The sequence below is a fragment of the Taudactylus pleione genome, unplaced genomic scaffold (assembly GCF_031769625.1).
Source record: "Taudactylus pleione unplaced genomic scaffold, aTauple2 ptg000520l, whole genome shotgun sequence".
In the NCBI taxonomy this organism is placed as follows: Eukaryota; Metazoa; Chordata; class Amphibia; order Anura; family Myobatrachidae; genus Taudactylus; species Taudactylus pleione.
In genome coordinates, this window is record NW_028284922.1 from 5,691,909 (window position 1) to 5,712,529 (window position 20,621).

At 47.6% G+C, this 20,621-nt stretch overlaps 1 protein-coding gene across 1 annotated transcript in view; it reads left to right on the forward strand.

Annotated features, from left to right (window-relative positions):
* The window catches only part of KCNIP4 (potassium voltage-gated channel interacting protein 4), a 376,534-nt gene that overhangs the window by 291,357 nt on the left and 64,556 nt on the right, over window positions 1–20,621 (forward strand). The window contains exon 3 of the mRNA XM_088450597.1: window positions 19,503–19,572. Within this exon, the coding sequence (XP_088306723.1) occupies window positions 19,503–19,572 (70 nt within the window). The remainder of the gene's footprint in view (window positions 1–19,502; window positions 19,573–20,621) is intronic.

Below are 20,621 nucleotides of genomic sequence, written 5' to 3' on the forward strand. Positions count from 1 at the left end.
TAGTAATCCCGAAGCCTGGTAAAGATGCCCAACTGGTCACCAATTATCGACCAATTTCCCTTCTAAATACCGACCTTAAGCTTTTCACTAAAGTCCTCATGAACAGGCTAAATCCCGTCCACATCCACCTGGATCAGGTAGGATTTGTGCCAACTCAACAAGCCCTTGATAACACCAGGTGGACTTAGTTCACCATGCAAATATGCTCAAACTCTCCTCCCTCCTATTAGCCTTAGATTTGAAAAGGCCTTAAATAGGGTATCATGGCCTTTTATGATCAATACCCTCCTTACAGTAGCTTTGAGGTTGAGTGTAAATTATTCAGGCCATTAAAGCCCTCTACTATAATCCCTCCACTTCAGTTCTCACAGGGGGCTTTCTTTCTAACTCCTTCAGTGTCTTGAATGGAACTAGACAAGGGTGCCCACTCTCCCCACTTATTTTGCCATAGTTATTAAACTCCTTGCCTGTCAGATCAGACACAATCCAGACACATCTGGCATTTCCATTGGTGGCTCCCATAGAATATCTTGAAATCCAGCTCACCAAATCCTATGTTAGCTGGCATAAGGCCAATTACCCCCTCTTCCAGGCCATTGAACATGATATCTCTTGCTGGCAAAATTACTTTATATCCTGGGTAGGTCATAAAACTGATAAAAATGAACATCTTTCCTAAATTACTATACCTATTCCAAACTCTCTTTGTTGTGGTCTCTCCTCGAGACCTCACTTCCCTTCAATCCTTTTGTTACAAATTTATTTTGAATAACAAGTCTCCCCGCCATAGTAGGGCTGTCCTATTCAAGGGGATGCAGTCAGAATACCAGTGGGCGCTATCCCGTCTGACAATATCCCAACACTGACATTCTGACATGGGACTAAAGATAGGTGTCGAAATCCCAACGCCTATCATTAGCCCCACTATGGAACCCCGACACCGGTTGTCTTAGCGTCTAGCCACGTGGGGGGTTAGGTTTAGGGACCCCCAGAGGGACTTAGGGTTAGGCACCCCCCGGGAGGGTTAGGGACGGGGGGGTTAGGGTTAGGCACCCCCCCGGGAGGGTTAGGTTTAGGGTGCGGGGAGGGGGGGGTTAGGTTTAGGCACTAACGAGGGGAGGTTAGGGTTAGGCTCTAGGGGGAGGTTAGGGTTATGCACCCCTAAGGGAGGGTTAGGGTTAAGCAGCCACTGGCATTACATACCAATTCCCTTTTCAAGAGGTCTATAGTTTGAGATCTTGGCCTCCTGTCGATTGTCAGATATTACCAGGCCTACAGACTTAGCCAGTTGGTGGCCTGGCACTCCCCAAATGGTACTAAGTGATAGGTCAACTTGGATAGTGATATAGGTGGGATGGCATCTGTTTCTGATCTCCCCTTGCTCTATCGAAAGCAGACCCATCTCAGCCCTATCGGTTCCTTTAGTTGCCATCACGCTCTCCATTTGGGATTCCGTCACCATCAACTTCTCTCTATTTACCTAACCATCAAACACCCTTGTGGCACCACCCCTCTTACCCCTCTGGCCAATCATCCCGCATAGCTTCACTCTGGTTAGCTGCTGGCATTACCTACTTTCGACACATCCATGGCAGATTTCCCTGCAATCTTTTGCAGATATACAGGAAAGACCACACTCATGCTTCTACTAGTACCTCCATATTCAGAATTTTGTTAATTAATCTATTACCGCCCTTTACTGTCTTCGTAACCCTATGGTTTGTATCTATATCCCCACAGACAGAGACTTAATCTCCCAGCTATACCATTTTATTTTAACTCTTGATCACCCCCATCTAGCTGACCCCCTGGGGGAGGATACCTGGAAAGCAGTATGTTTAATCATATCAAAATGCTTTATTAGCATCTTCATTAAGGAGAATTTCCTCTGACCTATGTCAACATCAATGCGGCCAAGCAGGTTCCTTCTTCCATTTTATGATGGGCTTGCCCACATATTTGGCCTTTTTAGATGAAGATTCAATCAATCATAGTCTCTGTTGCCCCTGTAAGCTATCCTCTCGCCCCGGCCTTGTTACTCCTCTGTGCCCCAGTAAACCAGTTACCCAAACACGTTACCAAACTGATCCTGCATATATCTTGTGAGACTAAATACCAAATTGCTCAGGCCTGGGAGCAACCCTCCCCTCTGTCCCGACAAAACCTTCTCAACAGAATTTGGTTCGTAACTAAATTGGAATATATAACGAGTAGGGGTGAGCGGGTTCGGATTTCTGAAATCCGAACCCCCCCGATCCAAGTCTGATCCGAGTCAGGCTCGACTTTTCCCGCCTGACTCGGATCTGAAATTGAGGCAAAACGTCATCATCCCGCCTTCCGAGTCTCGTGGGTTTTGGATCCTATATAAGGTACCCGCATCGGCACCATTTTCTCACTCGGCTGTGGACAGTGAAGAGGGAGGGTGGGAGTTAGGGCTGGCTGGGCTGGCCTGTGTAGTGTAGTGTAGTGCTGCTGTTGTCCACTACTTCAAAGTCCATAGGGGCTGGCTGTGTTGTGCTGTGCTGCTGTTGTTAATAGGGGCTGTGTCCACTACTTCAAAGTCCATAGGGGCTGGCTGGACTGTGTTGTGCAGTCAGTTCTCCATAGGGGCTGTGTCCACTCCAAAGTCCTGTACAGTGTCCCAGTCCTAAAGGGGTGCTGTAGTGTTGTCCAGGGGGTGCTCTGTCCATCAGGGGTGCTCCCCCCAAGTGCTAAAAAAAAATATATTTTCTGTGTTTGTGAATTGTGTGCGCAGTAGCCGCACGTGCATCAACAAAGTAGTGCCAAGCGTGCGCCTGTGTCATAAGTAAAGGGCCGGCTGGCTTGACCATTAAAGGGTGCTGTAAACCCCAAAGTACACTCCAGTCCAAACCAAAAAAAAAATTATTTTCTGTGTTTGTGAATTGTGTGCGCAGTAGTCGCACGTGCATCAACAAAGTAGTGCCAAGCGTGCGCCTGTGTCATAAGTAAAGGGCCGGCTGGCTTGACCGTTAAGGGTGCTGTAACCCCCGAAAGTACACTCCAGTCCAAACCAAAAAAAAAATTATTTTCTGTGTTTGTGAATTGTGTGCGCAGTAGTCGCACGTGCATCAACAAAGTAGTGCCAAGCGTGCACCTGTGTCATAAGTAAAGGGCCGGCTGGCTTGACCGTTAAAGGGTGCTGTAACCCCCAAAGTACACTCCAGTCCAAACCAAAAAAAAAATTATTTTCTGTGTTTGTGAATTGTGTGCGCAGTAGTCGCACGTGCATCAACAAAGTAGTGCCAAGCGTGCGCCTGTGTCATAAGTAAAGGGCCAGCTGGCTTGACCGTTAAAGGGTGCTGTAACCCCCAAAGTACACTCCAGTCCAAACCAAAAAAAAAATTATTTTCTGTGTTTGTGAATTGTGTGCGCAGTAGCTGCACGTGCATCAACAAAGTAGTGCCAAGCGTGCGCCTGTGTCATAAGTAAAGGGCCGGCTGGCTTGACCGTTAAAGGGTGCTGTAACCCCCAAAGTACACTCCAGTCCAAACCAAAAAAAAAATTATTTTCTGTGTTTGTGAATTGTGTGCGCAGTAGCCGCACGTGCATCAACAAAGTAGTGCCAAGCGTGTGCCTGTGTCATAAGTAAAGGGCCGGCTGGCTTGACCGTTAAAGGGTGCTGTAACCCCCAAAGTACACTCCAGTCCAAACCAAAAAAAAATTATTTTCTGTGTTTGTGAATTGTGTGCGCAGTAGCCGCACGTGCATCAACAAAGTAGTGCCAAGCGTGCGCCTGTGTCATAAGTAAAGGGCCGGCTGGCTTGACCGTTAAAGGGTGCTGTAACCCCCAAAGTACACTCCAGTCCAAACCAAAAAAAAAATTATTTTCTGTGTTTGTGAATTGTGTGTGCAGTAGCCGCACGTGCATCAACAAAGTAGTGCCAAGCGTGCGCCTGTGTCATAAGTAAAGGGCCGGCTGGCTTGACCGTTAAAGGGTGCTGTAACCCCCAAAGTACACTCCAAACCAAAAATATATATATTTTCTGTGTTTGTGAATTGTGTGCGCAGTAGCCGCACGTGCATCAACAAAGGAGCAGCGCCAAGCGTGCGCCTGTGTCCCATAAGTAAAGAGCCGGCTGGCTCATTTCTTAAAGGCTGGTGTAACCCACAAAGTGCACTACTCTCCAGCAAAAATAAAAAAATATTTTCTGTGTTTAGCCGCACGTATATATCAAATCGATATAACATAAATGGAGGACCAAACTTTCTCCGATAAAAATAAAATAGAGAAAGATCAAGAACCACTTCCTCCTAGTGCTGAAGCTGCTGCCACTAGTCATGACATAGACGATAACATGCCATCAACGTCGTCTGCCAAGGGCGATGCCCAATGTCATAATAGAGGGCACATACAATCCCAAATGACAAAGTTCAGGAAAATGACCTTGAAAAAAACATTTAAATCAGCTGAAGAGAAACGTAAACTTGCCAATATGCCACTTACGACACGGAGTGGCAAGGAACGGCTAAGGTCGATCCCTAGTATGTTCATGACTAGTGGTTCAGCTTCACATGACGATGGAAGCCCTCCTCCCACTAAAAAAATCAAAAGAGTTAAGCTGGCAAAAGCACAGCGAAGAACTGTGCTTTCTAAGAAGATATCACAAATCCCCAAGGAGAGTCCAAGTGTGGTGGTGGTTGCGATGCCTGACCTTCCCAGCACTGGACGGGAAGAGGTGGCTCTTTCCACCATTTGCACGCCCCCTGCAAGTGCTGAAAGGAGCACCCACAGTCCACTTGCTGATATGCAAATTGAAGATGTCACTGTTGAAGTACAACAGGATGAGGATACTGGTGTAGCTGGCGCTGAGGAGGAAGTTGGCGAGGAGGATTCTGATGGTGATGTGGTTTGTTTAAATCAGGCTCCGGGGGAGACAGTTGTTGTCTTTGGGATGAAAAAGCCCATCACGGTCATGCCTGGGCAGAAGACCAAACATTCCACCTCTTTGGTCTTGCAATATTTCTATCCAAATCTGGACAACAACTGTCTTGCCATATGTACCTTATGTAAAGGTGGAATAAGTAGGGGTAGGGACGTTAACCACCTAGGAACATCCTCCCTTATACAGCACCTGCAGCGCGTTCATAATAAGTTACTGTCAAGTTCAGAAACTTTGGCTAAGACCGTAAGCAGTCCAGGGACACCTAAATCCCGTTGTCCTGTTGTATCCAAGCGCCTGCAAACCACACCGTCAACTCCCTCCTCGTCAATTTCCTCCTTAGTCAGGATCGGAAGTAGTCCTGCAGGCCATGTCACTGGCATGACTGACTCTCCTATCCCGGATTCCTCCGGAGGATCCTGCATCCCGTTCACTAGAGTGTGCCCAGAGTCTACTGCGCATGTGCAGAATGCCGGAAAAATGGCCGCGACGGCCATTTTCTGGCGTTCTGTGCATGCACAGTAAACTCTGGGCACTAGAGTGTGCCCGGAGTCTACTGCGCATGTGCAGAACACCGGAGAAATGGCCACTGTGGCCATTTTCCGGTGTTCTGAGCAGCGCTGACACCCGATGCGGAACCACGGACAGGTAAGTTTAAAATAATATGGGTGCAGGGTGTGCGGTGCAGGGCCCCCCTGGACCCAGGGGCCTGTGTGCCCCGCGCACACTGCACCCATTATAGATACGCCACTGCGTACTGGCCATTTGCCAAAAGGTCCAATAGCCTCGATGGGCCGTTCCGGATTGAAACCCTGGCCGAGCAGCTCCGCCTCCTGGTGCACTGCTCGGCCCAGATACTGACGTGGCCACGTCCCCGCTCAACGAAACCACACACCCGTGTGGCGAGACCACACCCCTGTCTGAGGCCACACCCCCTTTTCATGAGCGCGCACCATAGGCACTGGGATTAATACTTTCTTCTCCTTGCGCATAATATATACAGTATCTGCAAGATATAGCACATCTGCCATGCTGCACAGCTGACACGCTATATCTGTGAATGATGTGGCTCAGATATATAGCGTGTGTACACAGCCGCATATGCACTGACCGATATATTGTACAGGTTGTACCCAGCATAAGACTTGAACAAGCTACCCCCATTTAAGAATCACTTTTTATTTTAAATAATCCTTAATATAACAGTCAGTACCACTGACACAGAGAAATGTTCATCTTATGTGCAGGTCTGCATTGGGAATGGGTATGATATACCGCCGCCCGCATGGCCGGCGGTTCAATTCCCGTCAGCGGCAGTCCGACAGGAGCAGAGTGCGACGCAGCGGAAGCCCGACAGCGCTGGAAATCCCGATCGTGGATAGGTAAGTATCCACTAACCTAACCTAACCCCCCTAACCCTCCTTAGGGGTGCCTAACCCTAACTTCCCCCCCAAGTGCCTAACCCTAATCCCCCCTCTAAGTGCCTAACCCTAACCACCCCCTTCCCCGCTGCCTAAACCTAAGTCCCCCGGGGGGGTGCCTAACCCTAAGTCCCCCCCTGGGGTGCCTAACTCTAACCCTCCCTCCCCCTAGCCTAACCCTGCCGGGGGGGTGCCTAACCCTAAGTCCCCCCCGGGAGCCCTAAACCTAACCCTCCCCCCCCCCCGCGGCTGTCCGCTCGCGGTGCCCGGCATCACTACAATCGTGATGCCGGGCGCCGTTCTCCCGGCGTCGGGGAAATGCAGGCGTCTACATCTAGACGCCCGGCATTTCACCCTTGCCGGGATAAGACAGTCGGGAAGCCGGCTGCCGGTATATAGGCAGTCGGCTTCCCGATTGCTTCCCCTGCATTGATTTGGTCTACTTAAAATTCTGAGCATGTTGGTGATACATAATATGCTGCTGACTGAAAATATGTATACTAATATGAATATGAATACCAATTACGTTTGAAATATTGAAATTCGTCCCTGCATAAATCTACCCCGAACATGTTCTGTTTCAGTCCATCTGCTTTGCTGTCATCTCAGCCATAATCTGCCACACAATCCAAGCAGCAAAGAGAAAGTAGAAAATCTATAACTGTAACAGTATTATAGAATAAAATAGAACTTCTGTTGTCTGTTCAGTAATATTTGTGTGAGAGAGTTATGCAGCCTGGAATGAGCAGTAACGGTGGCACAGTGGTTAGCATAGCTTCTTCACAACACTAGACTTGTGTGTTCCCTCGATGTTTGCATGGCTTATTTCCAGCTGCTCAATTTCCTCCCACAGATGAAAAAAACATAAAAGTGTTTGAGGTAGAGAATTTACACTGTAAGCTAGTGAATTATTAAATCCTATTTATACAGAGCTGCATATTATGTTGGTACTATATAAGTAGAGACTTTTTATACTGTGTTCTAATAAATGCATACAGTATCTTTTGTGATCCCTTCATCTGTCTGTCTATATAATGTCAAAAAGCCCTCTGTAATAAATGTATTACCTTACCACCGATCACACCAAACTGGTCTGTGCATTGTGGCAATGACACAGACACAGAAGATTCAAATATTCAGTATACTTGAAATACAACAATGCACTAAACAGCATCATACTGCTGAGTTTAATGCGCAGCCGAACTGGCCATCTTTCACTTCTGGCAAATGCCAGGAGGGCTGATGGCATGATGTTCCGGTCTGGCCGGCTAAAGGTCTGGGTGACTATCTCCGCATCCCAGTGCTCTGCTCAGCTGGCATGCTGAGAGTGGCCATGCAGCGAGACAACGCCCTGTCACTTGCGGCACACCCTGTATGTGCACACGCACAAAGAATGTCAGAGTTGATTCTTGCCCTCAGTCCTTCCCTGACTTAATGCACTGGTTTGAGTTGCAAAACGATCGCTTAAAGCAGTGTGTCTAAAATCGTTTCTGGAACTCTAACATCATACTTGCCAAATTTCTGGCCACCCCATCATGCCCTCCTCCCCCATACAGTGCCAAGATCACAAGCAACATTAAGTGGCCAGCTGTGGGGGTGGGGGTGGCGGCTGTTCAGGAAGACTTGTCCACTCTTCCTAGGCGGCAGGGAGTGCCACGCCACCATGCCTAACATGTTTTTTCAGGTGTCTCAGAAATAATTAGTACTACCTGTAGATCTATTGTGCTAGTCAATTAACATAGCTGTGCTCTAGCTAGATCATTTGGAAAACAAAATATGCACTGTCTTAATGCAGTGTTTCTCAACTCCACTCCTCAGGGAACCCTAGCAGTGCATGTTTTCCAGGTCTACGCACAGATTTGAAACTAAAATAATTAGTACCACCTATGGATCTTTTAAATGTGGTGGTCAGTAATGAATAGACCTCTGCTCCAGCAGAAGATATAGAAAACATGCACTGTTGGGGTTCCCCATACTTACCGTCATTTGAATGGTGCACTCTGGGAGAAGGCTCCTTCCCTAGATGCAGGTAGGCAGTCATGGGGGCGGTGCTGGACTATTGTGCCATTAGACCCCGAAATGCCTCAATTGTGGACATTTGGATAGGGGGGCGGAGCCAAATGATGTGATTATCATGGAATCGCATCATTAAGCCACATCCCCTCCCACTGGACCGTGATTCACGATAAGATTCTCTCCCATTCTGCCCACTTCACTAGGAAGTGGGCAGGATGCGCTGAAGTGCCTACACTTACGGGTGTGCCCAAAAAAGTGGGAGGCTCCCGCAGGTTCCGGGAGAGTTGGCAAGTATGGGGTTCCCTGAGGGCTGAAGCAGAGGTTCCCAAACTCCACCATTCAGGTTTTAAGATAATACATGCTTGAGCACAGGTGACTTACAGTAATTAATACCTCAATTTGATTTAACCATCTGGACTCAAGCCTTGGATATCCTTAAAACCTTTACTGTAATGGCAGAGTTTGGGAACCTCTGCCTTAAAGTATAATTAAAGCCAGCATGTACTGTATCGCGTATGCGATGCTTAGTACATCCCACCCGGAGTGAGAAACTGTAAAGATACATTAACATAATTTCTGGTGAGATGTTGGAACTTGGACCATCCATTACCAAATGTCTAGTTTCGCCTATGCTGAGAAACACACAGTTGTTACAATTTGGCAAATAGTTTGTAAATAACTGACCTTCCTTACCAGCCAGGTAACCATGGAAGCAACCTGTGAACATTTGTTTATATAAAATAATATGTATTAAGAAAGATAAGATACTTGGGGCTCGATCCAATTAGGTGCGAATTGCAAGTAGCGAGTTTGTTTCTTGAAACTCGCACACTTCGCCGCGAAGCGCGCTCCCGAGAATTCTCCAATCCAATTAAAAATGCCTATTCGCACTACTCGCAGTGGAGGGGTGCGAATTGACTGCCAAATGAGATTTGCGAGAAATGCATGAAATGTGGGGAGACCATCCTGGACCCCCCAAAATGGATAATTTTGTTAGCAGGACTGTATAGACGGCTGTTTGTGGGCATTAGGAAGGTACCGTAGGTTTTGAAATGGTGTCAAATGGCTGATTTGTGCTTTTAAAAAAAAAAAAAAATACAAGATGATAAAAAAAACCTTTTTCCATTTAATCTTAAACGAAGTAAACGAAAAATGCAAAAAAAAGTAGGAAAAAGGGTGATTTGGGGGTACTTTAAGGGCACTTTAAAAAATGATGAAAACAATTGTTTTTCAACTAAAAAATTATTGTAATTATATTTGGGGTGCCTAAACTAACAAAAAAGTTGATTTGGGGGTAATTTGAGGACTTTTTTTTTTACCTCTAAAAATGACAAGAACTTATTGGACTAAATAAGCTAATTAGAAACTTCCAATTGCCTAATTGGTCATTAGGGGGGCGTCCAAGGGGTTCACCACAGTGTCCCCACATTTTAACCTTAATATAAAGATTTTCCTTTCCATCTCTCACCCTCAGGAAGGTGCGAGTGGGAAGTTGCGAATTCAGTCTGACTGATCAGTGCGAGTTGCTAATTGGATTGCAAAATTAATTCGCTATGCGAATTCGAAGTGAAAATCGCAACTCGCATCTCGCAATTCGCACCAAATAGGGTTGACCCCTTGGAGTCATGGGCGGATTGGGAATTTAAAGTGGCCTTGGAAAAAATCTGAAACTGGTTCTATATGCGTGGGCCTGAGAAAGTGGGTGTGACCTCGTGCCAAGGGGGATGGCCTTACGTGAAATGCCATGCCCGCAAGCCACTCCCCCTGTTTTCAGCAACGCTCCAGGAGCTGACGGGCACGCCCACAGTCCCTCTCTCCAGTGAATAAAAACAGCAACCATGTGAATGACAATGACTATTTTCTTACCTATATGATTTCTCTGCAACGGGGAACCCCTGAAGAAATTGATCCTAACTGGACAGGCAGTGTCTTGAGTCAGTATTCACTATTCATGCAGGAGATCACATGGTCTGAGGGCTGCCTGTTTGTGCAGCAATAAAGCCAATGTCAACATTCAACATTATGCAACAGAGGTTCAAACAGATAATACAGAAGCTTTGGGGCAGGACAAAATGTGAGTTTCCCTTATCAAAAATGTTATATTAATAAAATATATTTTCTCATTTGGTACCATTTGTATCAGTAATATGGTTTCAGTAGAATTGTTGTCTTACTGAAGATTACTGTCCCCCAGTCTTTTCATCTTATAGCACCAGTGGTCCTACCATCCTCTATGTGTGTATCCTGCACCATCGCCTTGGTGTGTTTCCAGCCAATCCCTTCGCTGTGTGTCTCCCCAGCGCTATCCCCCTGCGCCTCTCAGTGCTATCCCCCTGCTTCTCTCCAGCACTATCCTTCTGTGTTTCCCCAATGCCATTATCCTGCGTCTCCCCAGTGCCATTATCCTGCGTCTCCCCAGTGCCATTATCCTGCGTGACCCCAGCGCCATTATCCTGTGTCTCCCCAGCACCATTATCTTACGTCTCCCCTGCACCATCCCCCTGCCCTAGCACAGAATAGCCCCCCTCCCCCACATACAGATCATCATCTGCCCCTAGTACAACAGATCCCCCCCCCTCCTCTCAGACAGACAGATCATCATCCCGCACACACACAAAATAGTACGGAATAGCCCCCCCCATCCCCCTGAGACAGATCTCCATCTCCCTATCAGCCAGTCTTTAAAAAAATAAAATGTCCTGACTCCTGCAGCAGGTGCTGAAGCAATACGATCAGACTCACTCACACTCATTTGTCTCCACGCCGTCCCCTGTGAAGTTCCTCCTTGTCTCCACTCTGTCCCTCCATCCCCCGATTATCTCAACTCCATCCCCTCTGAAGTTAACACTAGCCCTGTCTGAGTCTCCTAGGCAGCCAGCCCCGACTGTCTCCACTCCGTCCCCTGTGAAGTTCCTCCCTGTCTCCACTCCGTCCCTCTGTCCCCCGATTGTCTCCACTCTGTCCCCTGTGCAGTTAAACTAAACAGGCTGGCAGACAGCAAATGAAGGAGGCCCTATGACTTACCTGACGGCCATGGATCCACTCTTTTTCCGTGGTGCTGGTGCAGCTCCCTTCCTGCTGGGTGGGGACTTAATGCCTATTCTCCCAATAGCTGTAACAGGTAGCCGGCGGGCTGCCTGTCATGCAAAAAAAACTGACAGCCAGGTGACGCGATTCTGGGGGCGGGGCCACAGATGACAAGCGGTCCCACAGACCAACCAACCCATGCTTAGAGTGTGTTATATAATAAGGATGAGCTTTCGCTCCAGTCAAAGATACCAAAGGCTGCATGACTGGAGAGTGCTGTAATTGTAGTGATTTTTATTTTGAATTTGCTTTATTTATTACAGCAATTAACAAATTATAAATTATTATAAAAAATAACAATTATAAATTATTGTCACAAATAACAATTAGCTAATTAAAATATGTTGCAAGCATTAACATTTAACAAAAGCCACTTCCAATGATAGCTGATAGAAACTTACAGAGACTGTCCATCAGGGGCTAATAGTTTGTAACTATTTAAATAACTATTATAATGCTATGTAAGCAGCTATGAATAACATAAAGCAATAATGTGTGCTGAGTTTTGTTTTAACTTTTCTCACTTGACACCTGCAATTTACTAATATAAGAATTATGGTTTACTTTCCTCCTCATTTCATCTTCTGCATTGTCATGAATTTTGGTTTAGCCCATAGAACAGCTGCCTCCACCGTTTGTAAGTGACAAGTGCAATTTAAAGCTACTATAAAATGAATTAAGATCCTGAGGCTTCTATGAGGTAGGAATGATCAGAGACACAATCGTATTGGAATTAGACAGATTTTGAAATCAGAGCGATTATTTATATTTATATCAGCAAAAAGTGAAACGTTAAAGGGCATTGTCTCATTTCCTTTTAGAATTAGAGAATTTACAATAATAAATAAACATGTCCAGCACACAATAAGGTGAAGCTAAGATGAGAAAACAGTTCAGTTACAATCACACAGGGCCTGATTCAGACCGGATGCTAAGCTGCGAACGCGCGCTATGGCCGATAGTCACCAGTCTGCGCATGCGTCGTAGTGCACGAGCCAGTCACTGCGATCGGGAATCACAGACTGGCGGTGAGGTGCTCTGATAATAACTCCGGCTTTAGTGATGATACAATGTAGCCACTTGGAGGTGTCGTGGGACCGCGTGTAGGAGGCGGTGAGGTGGAGTTAGAGCAGGTGACTCACCTTGAAAAAGATGCCAGAAGGACGTTGAGACACGTAGGTGCTAAGTTTAGGGCTCCTGGGTGGGACTTAGGGTTAGGCATCCCCCCGGGAGGTTAGGGTTAGGCTAGGGGAAGGTAAGGTTAGGGTTAGGCACCCCCTGGGGGAGGTTAGGGTTAGGCACCCCCCGGGGGACTTAGGTTTAGGCAGTGGGGAAGGGGGGTTAGGTTTAGGCACTTGGGGGGAGGTTAGGGTTAGACACCCCTAAGGGAGGGTTAGGGGGGAATTAGGTTAGCGATACTTACCTTAGGGACGATCGGGATTTTCACCCTTGCCGGGCTGCCGCTGTCTACACCTACTACACCCCTCAGTACACAATACAGCTGGGAAGCAAGGTGAGTGAGGTAGTAATCGGTGAAGGGTGAAACCTGTCTCCAATAGTGACGGCACAACTAGCAGAGTAAAGCCGCTGGAAGAGACAAACTGCTATGAATACTGGGCTAAATGGCCAATGAGTAGGTGAAGGCTGTCGAAGTGCTAGAGAAGAGGGTTGTGAGAACAGGAGGGAGGAGGACCCTGCTCCTAGGAACTTACAAACTAGGGGAGAGGGGAGACAGACAGATGACATGAGGCGTGAGCATGTGAATGGGGTTGGAGGGTGGGGTGAGTGACCTGGTGACACACTGTCCCACAGAAATATACTGTATGTATAAAAAAAATTATATTTTTAAAACATTTTAAAAGAATTCAATATCACAAGTATATAAAAGCTGTATTCACAAGTTTATCTCTAAATACACGGTGTAGGGAAAAAAATAACCATTTATGAGATTGCAACAAGTACGATGATGCAATTTACACTGAATTACATCATCGTAGCCCTGCCTCCGCTATGCAATGCATGTGATCTTTGCACTGTATAGCGGGCACGGGCCATGATGATGCAATCGCACCCCCACACCCCCCCTACCGCCCACTTATGCTGCCGCCATGTCCCCTGCTGTGTCGACCTGGCTGCCCCCTCCTGGAAGGGACAGCGAGAAAGTTGGCAAGTATGGATATATTGTTCGTCGCTTAACGAACGATATATCGACAAGTGTGTACCCAACATAACTCAGCAGAATATTCACCATTAAATTACTGAACTGTTTATAGATGCTGCCCCTTCATAGCTCACTGCCCCCTCACAGCTCACTGCCTTCCCTTGCAGTACTCACTGCACCCCAATATGTGTTTCGAATGTTGTATTTAATAACATTAAATTACTGAAGGGTTTATAGTCACTGCCCCCCTCACAGCTCACTGCCCCCCTCACAACACTCACTGCTCCCCTCATAGCTCACTGTCCCCCCTCTTAGCACTCTCTGCTCCCTCACAGCTCACTGCCCCCCTTACAGTACTTACTGCTCTCTTACACCTCACTGCCCACTCATTGCTCACTGCCCTCTCATAGCTCACTGCCCACTCATAGCTCACTGCCCACTCATAGCTCACTGCCCTCTTATAGCTCACTGCCCACTCATTGCTCACTGCCCACTCATTGCTCACTGCCCTCTCATAGCTCACTGCCCACTCATTGCTCACTGCCCACTCATTGCTCACTGCCCACTCATAGCTCACTGCCCTCTTATAGCTCACTGCCCACTCATTGCTCACTGCCCACTCATTGCTCACTGCCCTCTCATAGCTCACTGCCCACTCATAGCTCACTGCCCACTCATAGCTCACTGCCCTCTTACAGCTCACTGCCCCCTTACAGTACTTACTGCCCACTCATTGCTCACTGTCCTCTTACAGCTCACTGCCCACTCATTGCTCACTGTCCTCTTACAGCTCACTGCCCATTCATAGCTCACTGCCCTCTTACAGCTCACTGCCCACCATTGCTCACTGCCCTCTTACAGCTCACTGCCCTCTCATAGCTCACTGCCCACTCATAGCTCACTGCCCACTCATAGCTCACTGCCCTCTTACAGCTCATTGCCCACTCATTGCTCACTGCCCTCTCATAGCTCACTGCCCACTCATAGCTCACTGCCCTCTTACAGCTCACTGCCCTCTCATAGCTCACTGCCCACTCATAGCTCACTGCCCACTCATAGCTCACTGCCCTCTTACAGCTCACTGCCCACTCATTGCTCACTGCCCTCTCATAGCTCACTGCCCACTCATAGCTCACTGCCCTCTTACAGCTCACTGCCCTCTCATAGCTCACTGCCCCCCTTACAGTACTTACTGCTTTCTTACAGCTCACTGCCCACTCATTGCTCACTGCCCTCTTACAGCTCACTGCCCACTCATAGCTCACTGGCCTCTTACAGCTCACTGCCCACTCATAGCTCACTGCCCTCTTACAGCTCACTACCCACTCATTGCTCACTGCCCACTCATTGCTCACTGCCCTCTCATAGCTCACTGCCCACTCATAGCTCACTGCCACCCTTACAGTACTTACTGCTTTCTTACAGCTCACTGCCCACTCATAGCTCACTGCCCTCTTACAGCTCACTGTCCACTCATAGCTCACTGCCCACTCATTGCTCACTGCCCTCTTACAGCTCACTGCCCTCTCATAGCTCACTGCCCTCTTACAGCTCACTGCCCACTCATAGCTCACTGCCCACTCATAGCTTACTGCCCTTTTACAGCTCACTGCCCTCTCATAGCTCACTACCCTCTTACAGGTCACTGCCCACTCATAGCTCACTGCCCTCTTACAGCTCACTGCCCTCTCATAGCTCACTGCCCCCCTTACAGTACTTACTGCTTTCTTACAGCTCACTGCCCACTCACTGCTCACTGCCCTCTTACAGCTCACTGCCCACTCATAGCTCACTGGCTTCTTACAGCTCACTGCCCACTCATAGCTCACTGCCCACTCATAGCTCACTGCCCTCTCATAGCTCACTGCCCACTCATAGCTCACTGCCCTCTTACAGCTCACTGCCCCCTTACAGTACTTACTGCCCACTCATTGCTCACTGTCCTCTTACAGCTCACTGCCCTCTCATAGCTCACTGCCACTCATTGCTCACTGTCCTCTTACAGCTCACTGCCCTCTCATAGCTCAATGCTCACTCATAGCTCACTGCCCTCTTACAGCTCACTGCCCACTCATAGTTCACTGCCCACTCATAGTTCACTGTCCACTCATAGCTTACTGCCCTTTTACAGCTCACTGCCCTCTCATAGCTCACTGCCCTCTTACAGGTCACTGCCCACTCATAGCTCACTACCCTCTCATAGCTCACTGCCCACTCATAGCTCACTGCCCTCTTACAGCTCACTGTCCTCTAACAGCTCACTGCCCGCTCATAGCTCACTGCCCTCTTACAGCTCACTACCCACTCATTGCTCACTGCCCACTCATTGCTCACTGCCCTCTCATAGCTCACTGCCCACTCATAGCTCACTGCCCTATTACAGCTCACTGCCACCCTTACAGTACTTACTGCTTTCTTACAGCTCACTGCCCTCTTACAGCTCACTGTCCACTCATAGCTCACTGCCCACTCATTGCTCACTTCCCTCTTACAGCTCACTGCCCTCTCATAGCTCACTGCCCTCTTACAGCTCACTGCCCACTCATAGCTTACTGCCCTTTTACAGCTCACTACCCTCTTACAGGTCACTGCCCACTCATAGCTCACTGCCCTCTTACAGCTCACTGCCCTCTCATAGCTCACTGCCCCCCTTACAGTACTTACTGCTTTCTTACAGCTCACTGCCCACTCACTGCTCACTGCCCTCTTACAGCTCACTGCCCACTCATAGCTCACTGGCCTCTTACAGCTCACTGCCCACTCATAGCTCACTGCCCACTCATTGCTCACTGCCCACTCATAGCTCACTGCCCTCTCATAGCTCACTGCCCACTCATAGCTCACTGCCCTCTTACAGCTCACTGCCCCCTTACAGTACTTACTGCCCACTCATTGCTCACTGTCCTCTTACAGCTCACTGCCCTCTCATAGCTCACTGCCCACTCATTGCTCACTGTCCTCTTACAGCTCACTGCCCTCTCATAGCTCAATGCCCACTCATAGCTCACTGCCCTCTTACAGCTCACTGCCCACTCATAGTTCACTGCCCACTCATAGTTCACTGCCCACTCATAGTTCACTGCCCACTCATAGCTCACTGTCCACTCATAGCTTACTGCCCTTTTACAGCTCACTGCCCTCTCATAGCTCACTGCCCTCTTACAGGTCACTGCCCACTCATAGCTCACTGCCCTCTCATAGCTCACTGCCCACTCATAGCTCACTGCCCTCTTACAGCTCACTGTCCTCTAACAGCTCACTGCCCGCTCATAGCTCACTGCCAACTCATACTGTAGCTCACTGCCAATCATAGCTCACTGCCCACTCATAGCTCACTGCCCTCTTACAGCTCACTGCCCACTCATACTGTAGCTTACTTCCCTCTTACAGCTCACTTCCCACTCATAGCTCACTGCCCGCTCATAGCTCACTGCCCTCTTACAACTCATACAGGCCTGGCTCTGCGCTTGTTGAACGCTGATCTCCTCTTCTCACTGACTGCAGTGATGCACATTGTGACATGATAACATAACCCCCACCCCCCAGCAGGGCAAGCGGGAGCTGTATTCTGTTCATTAGCATGACTGAGTGGTTTCAGGGAGAAGGTGGGACACTGAGGTCAGTGGCATAAGTTCATCCCAGATGCCCGGAGGCAAGTTATAATTTGGCGCCCCCCTCGTCACAGCCGCTGACACTGTAATGTACCAATTCCCATGCAGTCAGGCTATAGATAGACGAAGGCGACAGCTGATGGTCTGACATGGAGCTCTCCACTAGTGTATGGTGGCTTCTCAGGTGCCGGGATGGGGTGCCATGTATCGGGCGGCTGTGATGGTACACTCTGGGTACATAGTTACAGCCCTAAGTGGGGTGAATATGTTGTGGACAATGGAAGAGGTGCCCCCTTCAGAGCTGGAGCCTGGCGGTAGATGCCTCCATTGTCTCCCATAGTTCTGCCCCTGACTGAGGTACAGAGAAGGGAAGCCTATTTCTGACGGATCTCTTGCACCTAGCATTGGGCAGGTAGTGTTCACTCTAGGTCTGGCACCAGGCAGGGCACCGGAACTAGAAAGGGTACATCTGCGTGTGTCCAAAAAGAGTGTGTGGCCAAGGAAAAGGGGCATGTCTTTAAGACGTGCCCCCTTTTCATCACTCTTGGGGACGTGCCCGGAACTTATGGACATACCCCCAAGCACTGCTATCAGTGTGAATGGATGCTGGGAGCATGCACCTGGCATCCATTCACCAGCAGTGACCGCTACACCACAGTTTACCCCACCCGCAGGACACTGCAACCCGTGGGTGGGGACGGCACCCGCAGGCTAGTGGGGCAGGGCAGTGTGCTTTTGCGCTTTAGAAATAGGGCAGGGCACGACGCTAAACAGCCTAGCAGGCATCCTAGGACAGTTGCACGTGCCGATACTAATGATGATGGTTGCGTGTGTGGATGGAAAAACAGTGGGCTTCCACTTAAAGTCGCACAGATCCTCGCATCAGCCCTACAGAGACTAGTAATTAAGGTAATAAATCACACAAACACAACCACTTTGCATCTGACTAGGATCCAGCCCCTCTATGTCTCCATAAACCTGAGAGTAAGTATATTCACATAAGGAGGCAGTGTGAGGTGATTGGATCTTCTGCAACTTGATCCCTCCCTCCCCTGGTTTTGGGATTGTGGTCACCCCTCAATATTTGTTTATTTTTTATTTTGGATGTATTGCCCTATTGTGCCCTTTCTGTTCCTCTCCACGAAATGCTCACTGCTGTGTGGCAAAACAGTTATAGCCGAAGCCAACATAGGCCCGTATTCAATTAGCCATGAAAAGCCGAGATCCACAAAAAGTATCGTCGATTGTGACTTTTTGCCTGTTGGAAAATTATCGCCGTATTCAATTCCATTCGCTTTTCACGTACGCGGAAAGTCAATGCAATGTAATATGCGAAAAAGACTCACCTCTGAATAGGTGGAGAAAAGAAGTGCAACATTTTTGTTTGGGGTGCGAAGGTGGGGAAAGCACTCAGAACCCATGGAACAGCACCCCAAAGGGCAACTGCGTAAAAAAATTTGAGACAAAAACTTAAATACATCCAAAAAAAGTACTTTGAATTTGGGGGCGAAAAAGTGCAAAGTGGGGGGACAAGTTTGCAAACTAGTGAAATAAGGTTCTGGGGGTGCTCTAAGAAGGGGTCAAGTGTTTTGGGGATTGCAGGTGCTGTTATGAGGGTGGAATTTCACTTTATTTAAAAGTTCACTTTACATTAAAAGATGCTTCCACCCATTTTCAGGTACCCCAAACTTGACAGGACTACTTATTGTCTCCTATAAATACTGCTTTATGCCATTCTTCACCACTTGTGCAAAGACGCTAATTAGTGGCAATTGTGCGAATTTAAGTACCCCAAACAGTTGTATTAGGACTAATCGGGCACTACTACATTGATCCCCAATGTTTCTGCAGCTTATTGGGGGGTTCAGGCTGATTTCCCCGATTCTGACACCACTTTTCGCCTGTTCTGACTTCGCGTGTTGCAGGTTTTTGGAATTGAATACGGCAAATAGAGGCGCGCACGATAAGTTTCCGCTGCTAAAATACACGGTCTAGGCGAAAAGTGCAGCATGCAAAACTTTCTTGTGGGTGCGAAACTAATTGAATACGGCCCATAGTAGGATATATTTCAAGACCTTTTTGTGTACAGTATTTGCCTATTGACTGTCAGGAGCCTTATATTATATATCTTGTATTGGGTCATAATTAATGAACTAAACTACAGTATAAGAAGATTTACTCCATATGTGAATTACAACCAGCGCCATTTCCTGGCCACATATTTCTGTATCTATGTCAATATCAATCACTGGTATGGGGGCATCTGTGGCCAGCTTAATGAATATAATGTTGCTTGTTTCCCCAGGAATGTCCCAGTGGGATTGTTAATGAAGACACCTTTAAAGACATCTACGCTCAGTTTTTCCCACAAGGAGGTAAGTGACGCCTTATAGCTTTGCAGTATCACACTTCAACGCCGGAAGCCAAACAGTTGAATGTTATACCTGGTATTCTCACAGCTTCAATAGCCTCTTTCGAAAAACATTCAGTGAGGCCAAGAACTCTTTACCTAGGTGTATAACAGGTATGGATGGCAGCACCTCTGTCACACAATAATACATAGTGAACATATGTATGTATATAATGAACGTAGCAGATATCAGGCAGTATAGCTTCATTATGTTCTCCAGACTTCTTTGGAGAAAATTAGACAAGAGTTATCTTAAAAGATAACTGTCTTAAAGAAGATAAAGGTTGTGTATTGAATGAAATAAAAAATAGGATACATTGGCCATCTTTTAAGAAGTGCACTTGGTTTTGCACCTGGATGGCAGTGGTGAATGGATTATAGCTGCAGGCCCTGCACTCAGGACACATCCCATGATGGCGCTATGGCAGAACCTTTTTATCTTCTGTGCTTGCGCCATTTTTTTAAAATATCATACGGAAGATGTTGCAGCCTACAAAAGACGGAGGAAGGGGGAATCTTTCGGCACAAGGGGGAGGGGGCCTGCACACGGGACACCCGAGTCATTAATACTCCTCCGCCAGTTGGGTTATCTTTAAGGCTAACACTTTCATTGCATAAAGCTCTTATACTTTTATCCTAAGATACTGCTCAGTTTAGCCTTATTTACAGTATGACTGCAATGATTCATGTGAGTTAGGGTACAGCAGGATTGTTTTTATTACGTGCGCGTGTGTCATTTTATTACATTGCTTGAAGTGCCCCTTGAAATAGGCTAAAAGTTTAGCAAGATGCCTGAAGGCTTCGAGTATACCGTATACTAAGGAAATGTCCCTCTGAGGAGTAAAAAATTAGTTTGCACCACTCCAAACAGCGGAGATCTCTCCAAAAAAATGCCTTTTTTCCAATAATCCTGTCTGACAAAACGATAAGACATTTCTTGCACTGCTCCATAAATTGATGCATCTATGCCATACTTTGCTGGAACCTCCTCAGTCCACCCAGCTCCTCTCCTCT